At 45.1% G+C, this 9482-nt stretch overlaps 1 protein-coding gene across 1 annotated transcript in view; it reads left to right on the top strand.

Annotated features, from left to right (window-relative positions):
* Positions 1-3903: 3903 nt before the first annotated feature.
* Positions 3904-9482, top strand: part of Cd4 (CD4 molecule) — a 19436-nt gene continuing 13857 nt past the window's right edge. Inside the window, exons 1-2 of the mRNA XM_005365339.2 lie at positions 3904-3952; positions 4082-4258. Of these exons, the coding sequence (XP_005365396.1) occupies positions 3904-3952; positions 4082-4258 (226 nt within the window). The remainder of the gene's footprint in view (positions 3953-4081; positions 4259-9482) is intronic.

Genomic DNA, 9482 nt, shown 5'->3' with positions numbered 1-9482 from the left:
AAAATTAGTTAGGCGGAGTAAACAGAACAGAATGCTGGGAGAAAGAAGCTGAGTCAGTAAGTCGCCATGATTCTCCTATTCCAGACAGACACAGGTTAAGATCTTTCCTGGTAAGCCAGCTCGTGGTGCTACACAGAATATTAGAAATGGGTTAGATCAATATGTAAGACCTAGCCAATAAGAGGCTGGAACTAATGGGCCAGGCAGTGTTTAAAAGAATACAGTTTCCGTGTAATTTTTTCGGATAAAGCTAGCCGTGCGGGCGGCCAGGTGCCAGGAACATAGCCCGCCACTCCTATTACAACAGAGTGGTGCTTACAACACCACCTCAGCAAAGAAAATGAGTAAACCGGGCTGGTGAGAGGGCTTGGTGGGCAAAGTGCCTGCCGCTAAGCTGGCATTTGTCTAGACCCCTGAGCCCCCCACAGCGGAAAGAGAGAACGGGCACACAGGTCATTTGCTGACTGCCACACAAGTGTAACATATACAATAGATAAATGAATAAGTAAATAAAGTAAAAAAATAATTAATAACAAGCTTCCCTGCCCACTTCAGTAAGCGATGTGTTTTGTTTTCAGCCGGATGCTTTTCTTTCTTTCTTTCTTTCTTTCTTTCTTTCTTAAAAAAGTTTTCCTTAGACAATCTTGTACGTGTGTAGAATGCATTCTGATGGCTTATGCTCCCCACCTCCATACCTTTCTCCCAACCCTGTCGAATACTCTCCTCTCCCCAGCAACTCCCCTTCTCAAGTTGTTTTGGTTTGGTTTTGTTTTGTGGTCCTCTCAGTTTAACTAGGGTAGTCCCAGAATCACCCTGGAGCTGCCTGTCCAATGTATGGACAAGGCACCAGTGGCCATGCCCAAAGACCATGACTGTCGCTCCTCCAGCAGCTGTCTGCTACCCATAGTTCCTCAGGGAGAGGCAGGGCTGTGGCCTCCTGAGCTCCTGCCCACCCATGACTGGGCCCAGTCTTGCACAGGCTGGATGTTTTAAAGATGACAGAGGCCTGGACTATCAATTGCACTCGGTCTTTGAGCAGCTTTGCCTTTGGCAAGTAAGCAGGAGATGCAACAAGCCCAGAGGCCTGAGGACCCAGTTTAGGGACAGAGCTCTTGCCTAGCAGGTGCGAGGGGCTGAGTTGCATCCCTGGTACCATAAAACAGAAAAAGAAGCCAACGATGCAGCCTGGGTGCAAGGTCTATCTGTAAACATATTAAATATTTGAAAATTACAGCTACCAGGACTGGGAGAGTGTGGAAGTGCTAGAGAGGTCCATGAGAGCCTGGAAGGGAGGATAACAAAGGTTTATTTATTTGGGGATAAACTCACAGTAGGGTTAGCCAGCCACAGTCCTCTGCATGCACTGGGAACTGAAACCAAATCCAGCAGAGAAAGGACCACACAAGCTTTTCATCTGCACTTGTAGTCCATGAGACCATGCCCTAAGTAGGCCAGTATCTTAAAGGCTATTGGCTGAAGGAGCTCCCACAGCAGGAGAGTGACTCAATAGTAGGATACCTGCCTACCATGTGGGAATCTGTAGGTTCTTGGCCCACAGAGGAAAAACAAAACAATTTTTTACAGTATCAGTAAAGGTGATACGGTTTGTAGGTGAAATAAAACTACCTGGAAATGGTTTACTAAACTTTCTGAACCCGGAACTAAATATGTATACATATATGTATGTATGCATGCATATATATGTCTATATTATTTTATTTACATGAAATGAAATTGTCAGTCTATGCTTATACTTTAGTTTTATAATTTACTTTATGTGTATGGATGTTTTGTTCTGTGTGTGTGTGTGTGTACCATGTGTATACCTGGAGCTGTGGGCCTGAGTTCCAGACAGGCCACCAGTGAGTGCTGGGATTGGACCCAGTTCCTCTAAAAGAGCAGCCAGCATTCTTAACCACTGGGCCATTGCTCCAGCCAATGTTTATTTTTTATCTATCTATCTATCTATCTATCTATCTATCTATCTATCTATCTATCTGTTTTTTTGCGACAGGGCTTCTCTGTAGCTTTGGAGCCTGTCCTGGAACTAGCTATTGTAGACCAGGCTGGCCTCAAACTCACAGAGATCCGGCTGCCTCTGCCTCCCGAGTGCTGGGATTAAAGGCGTACACCACCACCGCCTGGCCGCCAGTGTTTATTTTAAAGCCCAAGTCTAACCAGGCCAGAGATCTAAACTAAAAGGAGATGTTTCTCTATCAGAATCCAATAGCTTCTTTTATGAACTACTTGTCCAAAGCTCCAAATAATTCTCAAAACAACAAAACCCATTCATAATATTGTCTCTCAAAACTAGATGTGTATGTATGTGCAAGTATGCATGCTTGAGTTAGCATATGCGGGGCATGAGTATCCTTGCCAGGTTGCTCCGGGGAGCCCCTATCTCTACCTCCCAGTCGCTGGGATTATAGTTGCTGTCCTGGCTTTTAAGTGAGGTCTGGGGGTTCCAACTCCAGACCTCACATTTGCATGGTAAACATAGTATCCACTGAACAGTTCAAAACTAGATTTTTTCTAGGCTGGAGAGATAGCTCAGTGGTAAAGAGCATTGCCTGCTCTTCCAAAGGTCCTGAGTTCAATTCCCGGCAACCACATGGTGCCTCACAACCATCAGTAATGAGGTCTGGTGCCCTCTTCTGGCTTGCAGAATCTTGTATACATGACAAATAAATAAATATTTTTTAAAAAAACAAAACAAAACTAGATATTTCTGAAGCAGAAAGATCAGGAAGAATTATTTTTCTGTTTTGTTTTGATTTTTTTTTTTTTACAGACAGGTTCTCTGTGTAGCTCTGGCTGTCCTGGAACTTGTTCTGTAGACCAGTCTGGCCTGAACTCAGAGATCCACCTGTCTCTGCCTCCCAAGTGCTGGGATTAAAGGTGTGCACCACCACCTGGTAATAATTATTTTTATTAAAAGACCAGTGGGTTCCTGACCTTTGAGACAGGGTCTCATATAACCCAGGTTAGCCTTGAACATGCTATGTAGCTGAGGCTTGCCTTGAATTCTCTCTCTCTCTCTTTTAACTAAAAATATGTTTTAAGGTTATGGGTGTTTGCCTGCGTGTACGAATGGGCACCAACTGAGTGCCTGGAGCCTGCTGAGGTCAAAAGAGGGTGTTGCATCCCCTAGGACCAGAGGTAGAGATAGAGCCACCATGTGGGTGCTAGAAATCGAACCCGATCCTCCTCAGGGGTAACATGATCTCAACTGCTGAGTCGGCTCTCCAGCCCCTTTAATCTTCGTTTTGAGATGTGGTCTCACTATGTAGTCCTGGCTGGCTCTGGACTCTTGGTTCTCCTGCCTCAATCTCCTGAGTACTGAGATTACACACGTGTGCCTTTGTGCCAGGGTAGGAGACTAGAACTCTTCACGGGAGTGCCTGAGATTGTGGTTTGTATTTGACACCCATGATTATACTGATTTCTGTGTATATGTAATACGCTGCTATTGCTTAGGATGTTACAACTGCTATTGTGCACCGGGTGGTGGTAGTGTACAGCTTTAACCCAAGCACTCTAGAGGCAAAGGAAGGTGGATCTCTGTGAATTCGAGGCCAGCCTGGTCTACAGAACAAGTTCCAGAACAGGCTCCAAAGCTATGTTGAAAAACAAAACAAAACAAAAAATTGTTCTTATGCTACCAACATCACACAGTCTTAATTTGGCACTGAATATTGCGGTACATTACTGCAGGGTGCCTGCTTCCTGTATGCAAATAAGGTGTTGCGGCGAGTTACAAAGGCCCTGAGGGAGAGAGGGGTCTTGTATGTTCCACATCCAAGGAATGCTGAAGACTAATGACTTCTATCTGCCTCTGCCCCTGCCGTTTTTGCAGACTCCAGTCCCCAGCGACTCAAGTCCGTCCACCTCAGCAAGGCCGCAATGAACCAAGGAGTCTCTTTTAGGCGCTTGCTCCTGGTGCTGCAGCTGGGTAAGTTCTCAGACTTGAGGACCAGCAGCAGATGGTCCTGCAGGGAGGTGGCCAGATGGGAACACGCAAAGGGCGGGGCGCGGAGAGAGCCGGCAGAATCACTGAAGCTTGCCTTTCTTTCCTATCCAGCTCAGCTCCCAGCCGTCCTTCAAGGGAAGACTGTGGTGGTGGGCAGAGAAGGGAACACGGTGGACCTGCCCTGTAAAAGTTCCCAGGAGAAGAGCATGTTCTTCATCTGGAAGCTCTCTGACCAGACGAGGATTCTGGGGAATCAGAATAACTTTGTGACTAGAGGTAGGATCCCCTGTTCCCCAGTTGAGTGAACTTGCAGGAAGAAGCCCAATGTCCCGTGGTGGCTAGGGTTGACAAAAGTCTCAGTGGTCCTTTACTCCGGGATTTCCTTTCTTCAGCTGCTGCTGACGAATGGCTTCTGGTAGGATCTTTTGTTGTTGTTCTTTTAATATTCATGACTTTAGTGGACATTGGAAAACTCATCATAGAAAGTATATGATTTCAAGAGTATTATTACTACAGACTGCGAAGATGATGTGGTATTTTGTTTACTCCCATTAAAAGCAACAGCTAGTGACACAGAGTGCTTGCCTAGAGCATCTAAGGGTTTGAGTCCCCCCAAAAAACAAAGAAAGAAAAAAAAAACTCCAAAACCAAAGCCAAGTGGTGGTGGCATACACTTATAGTCACAGCACTGAGGAGGCAGAGGCAGGTGGATCTCAGTAAGTTCAAGGTCATCCTGGGCACAGAGTGAGTTCCAGGACAGCCAGGACTACACAGAGAAACCCTATCTTGGAAAACCAAAACAAACACTCTCCCCCACCAAAAAAAAAGCCCACAAAAAACAAAAGCAATAGTTCATGTCCTGTGATCTTAGCATTAGGACTTAAGACAAGAAGGTGATAAGTTTTAGGTTGTATACCAAGATTGTCTCAATAATAAATGCAATAAATTTATTTAATCTTAAAAGTGAACACATTCTGAGTGAGTTCCAGGACAGCCAGGGCCACACAGAAAAACTCTGTCTTGAAAAACCAAACAAAAACAGAACAACAACAAAAAACCCTGAACACATTCTAAGATGCTGTATAAAGTAGATACATTTGGCTACACTATGTGCGATGTCCCTGAATGGCTGAAGTTTGAGAACAGCCCCAGTCCAGCCTCTACTCTTCTTGGTAGGCAGCTGAGGCCCCGCCCCAATCTTTCATGCCCACATAGAAGCAGAACTGTGTCTGGAATGCTGGCCCCGGGGAGGGGGAGCTCTAAAGAGCTGTGTTCCAGGCAATGAGCTCCTGCTTGATGCCTAGACAGGCATTTTAAAGATGGCTCTGTATTCCAATGTGTATAAATACACGTGCCTGGCTGGTGGGATGACTCAGCAGGTTAAAGGTGTCCGCTGCCCCATCTGCTAACCTGACTTTCAGTTCGTGACCCACCTGGTCCGCAGTTTGTCTTCTGACCCCTGTGTGTTCTCTGTAGCTGGCTTGAGTGGGAACGCTCACATGCCCTCTAAATAAACTAGTAAATGTAGTAAAAAAAAAAATTAAAAATACTTATAAATATCTGAAGTAGATATGTATTTCTAGCTTATTTCTTCTCTGTAACTGCCAATTCCTTATTCATCTCTACTATGATTTATTTACTTGACTAATCCCATATTGTTGGACATTTACGCTCTTTTCAGCTTTGTTTTAACAAGAGGATCTCCAGGGAATACCTTTGAACTCATTTTGCAAATACCTTTTTTACCCCCTTCGAAGCAGAATTCTTCTGTTGCCCTGGCTATCCTGGAACTCGCTTTGTAGACCAGGCTGGCCTTGAATTCACAGAGTCACCTGCCTTTGCCTCCAGACAGTCCTGTGCTGGGAAAGGCCTGCACCATCACCCTTGGGCTCATTAGGTCTTTAAGGTCAGCATAATCTGCTTCCGGGCTAGATTTGCATCCAGGACTCTGCTGGGTAGAGCCCTGTCCCCTTGGCAGAGGCCAGATGACCTGTTGAGACGGAGATAATGGCTCTGAGGATCCCTGAATCGCTGGTGGGGCGATTTTTCTTCCCCTTGAAAACAGCCCGTATTTATCCCTAAGTAGCTCAACTGTCTACCCTTCAAATCAAGGATCCACAGCCTTCCTCCATTTTACCCCTTCCATCATTCTATGAGCCCTTCCGTTCACACCAGCAGTGTTTCTGCCCGTGAGCTCTCACTGACTGGAACACATTTCCTCATGTTTAGAAGATGAGTGGACTGATAATCTTCCACATCTTTAAGACTGGGTCCTTTGTGCTTAGAAATCTCTGCAGCTAAATATTCGGTTTTGTTATTGTGAATTCTACCTACACAAAACAGTAGAAAATTAGCACAGTTTGGTCAACTCCTTTTTCACTTTGTAATAAGAATCATTGCCAACAATGCAGGCCTCACTTCTAAGATCTGGAGCCCAAAGCTTTCTAGACATGTGGAACAGGTCCAGAAAGAAACAAACCTCAGTGAAAGACAGCCTTCACTCGCTAAAGACTAGAGAAGAAACCCAATCTAGAAAGACAAAAACCTCTTAGAAAATTACTGCCCTCAGCCAACATCAGAGGCAAAACTGTGTCCCGTTCCCTAATGTATGGCAACACTGAGCAAGGAGCCACACTTCCTCCTCTTAAGACTGGGGTGGAGAGAGTCCAGACACCTCTCTGCAGGGACGGTGCCCTCGGAAGTGAAGGTGAGAGCTCGCTGTTCACGGGCTCCTGCAGTGTTGGTAGAGTGTCAGAGAAACTGGCTCAGCCCGCCTGACAATCAAGAACACCACTTCCTGTAGGCGGAGGTGTTGTCAGAGGAGGCCTGGTGGACAGTTAGGATTTCCATCATCCCCAGCAGCAATGAGATCACCACGCTGCCCTATGGAGACCAGGGTACAGGCTAGCGTTTCCACTCAGCCCAGTAGTAATGAGGGACATGCCCCTCAAGGGTCAACAGATGATGGCAGGAATTTGCATTTCTACCTATCTGCAGTGTTGAGGAGGTTCGCCACCTTCCCTGAACAAATGTCATCATCCAAAGGAGTCAAAATAGAAAGTTTAATACAAGCCACCCATCTTTTTGCTGTTGTTGTTATTATTGTTTGTTTATTTTTGTTTTTTTTTTGAGACGGGGTCTCTGTGTAGCTCTGGCTGTCCTGAAACTTGCTGTGAAGACCAGGCTGGCTTCACACTCACAGAGCTGAGCCTGCCTCTGCCTCCTGAGTGGCTGGGATTAAAGGCTTGTGCCAGAAAACCCAGAACAATACAAAATCTTAAAGAGTCCAACAACAAAGTACTTACAACACAGCACTCAAATCTCTAAATGTCCACATTGCTTTTCTCCCTTTCCTCCTTCCTTCCTTCCTTCTTCCTTCTCCTTACACACACACACACACACACACACACACACACACACACACACACAAACACACACAAATGCAATGATTTTTTTTTTAAAAAAATGTTCAAACACTAGGAAGGCAAGAAAAGGAATACTGAAACAGGTGGCCGAAGGACGTAGATTGGTTGGTAGAGTACCTGCCTGGCAGACAGGAAACCCTGGCTAGACTCTTAGCACATAGGAAAGCCTGGGTTAGACCCCAGCATACCATAAGCTGGGCCTGAGAGGCTTAGAACACCAGGACTTCAGCTTTGAAGCAAAAGGATCAGAAGTCCAAGGTCATTCTTAGCTACTTAGCTACACGAGGAGTTTGGGGCCAGCCAAACTCAAAACAAAAAAGAAAACTAAAACAAAGTAACAGGCACAAGCCCTAACATATCACCGATTACATTAGGTATACATGATCTGCATACATCATAATAGTCTACGTGAATTGTAACAGTCTGCACACATTATAACAATCGACACACATTTTAACAGCGCACAACATTTTAACAGCCTATACCCTTTATACCGGCCTGCACACATTGTAACAGTCTGTACACATTTGAACAGTTTATATATATTAGAATGGTCTACACCACATAATAGTACACAAGCGTTGTTGTTGTTGTTATTATTATTATTATTTATTGTAAAACTAAGTCTCACTACTTAGCCCTAGATGGCCTGGAATTCACCATGTAGACCAGCCTGGCCTCGAACTCATAGAAATCCTCCCTGCCTCTGCCTCCTGAGTGCTGGGGTTAAAGCTATGTGCCACCACACCTGGCCATTATTTCTATTTATGTATTTGCTTATTTAGGGCTGTGCTGGAGGTTTGACTCTAGGGTCTCCCACATGTAGGGCAAGTGCTCTACAGTTGAGTTTTATTTCCAGCCTGCAGACATGTATTAACAGAGAGCATTGAGGGGACGGCTGTAGCTCAGTGGTGGAGTATGGATCGAGTCCTAGGCTCAATCCATGGCATCTTCAAAAAGGAAGGAAAGAGCAGTAGACAACATTCTTGAAATTCCAAGTTATAGAAATGGACAACAGAAAGGGATGAGGGTCCATGAAGAAAAAGGAGGTAAGCCAGGCAGTGGTGGTGCACACCTTTAATCCCAGCACTCGGGAGGCAGAGGCAGGCGGATCTCTGTGAGTTCGAGGCCAGCCTGGTCTACAAGAGCAAGTTCCAGGACAGTTAGGACTGTAACACAGAGAAACCCTGCCTTGAATAAAAAAGATGATATTTTAACTTTCTTTCATTCATTCGTTTTGTTTTTGTTTTTCAAGACAGGGTTTCACTGTGTAGTCCTGGCTGTCCTGGAACTCACTCTGTGGACCAGGCTGGTTTCTAACTCACAGTGATCTGTCTGCCTCTGCCTCCCATGTGCTGGGGATAAAGGCGTGCGCCACCACTGCCTGGCGTACCACAGTTTTGTAAAACATGACTATTGAGATAAACTGGGAAGAGTCCGTAGGATTTCATGCTCTTATTTCTCACAATTGCAAGTGAGTCTACATCTCTAACTAGAATAACATCAGCTTCTGTAAACTGAAAACAAACACCCATAAAGGACCTTGTCCAGGATATTCTGCTAAGTGAAAGCTGGTCGGTAGACTTGTCATAAAATCCCATTGGAAAGATTGCTTTCCACTCTGTATGAATGTGTCTGAGTGCAGTTGCTAGAGGAGGCCAGAAGAGGGCATCAGATCACCTGGAGCTGAAGTCACAGACTTGTAAACCACTTGACAATGGGTTCTGGAACCAAATTTAAATCCTCTGCAAGAGCAGTATGTGCTCTTAACTGGTGAGCCATCTCTCTAGCTCCATTTTAATTCGAAGATTGATTGTATGTGAACATGTTTGCATGAGTCAAAAAAAAAAAAACATGGAAAACTCTATGCCAAACTGTTGATAGAACTAGAACGGTGGACAGAGAAGTAAAACTTTTGTTTAAATGACTAACCCCAAAAAATAAAATTATCTTAAAGCAGCTTTTAAGATGTATGTTATGGCCAGGTGGTGGTGGCACACGCCTTTAATCCCAGCACTTGGGAGGCAGAGGCAGGCAGATCTACAAACTGAGTTCCAGGATAGCAGGGGTTACACAGAGAAACCCTG

Source organism: Microtus ochrogaster, unplaced genomic scaffold (assembly GCF_000317375.1).
Source record: "Microtus ochrogaster isolate Prairie Vole_2 unplaced genomic scaffold, MicOch1.0 UNK1, whole genome shotgun sequence".
NCBI classification, from domain to species: Eukaryota; Metazoa; Chordata; class Mammalia; order Rodentia; family Cricetidae; genus Microtus; species Microtus ochrogaster.
The sequence above is the reverse complement of the archived record's forward strand: the minus strand, read 5'-3'. Positions and strand labels throughout refer to the sequence as shown.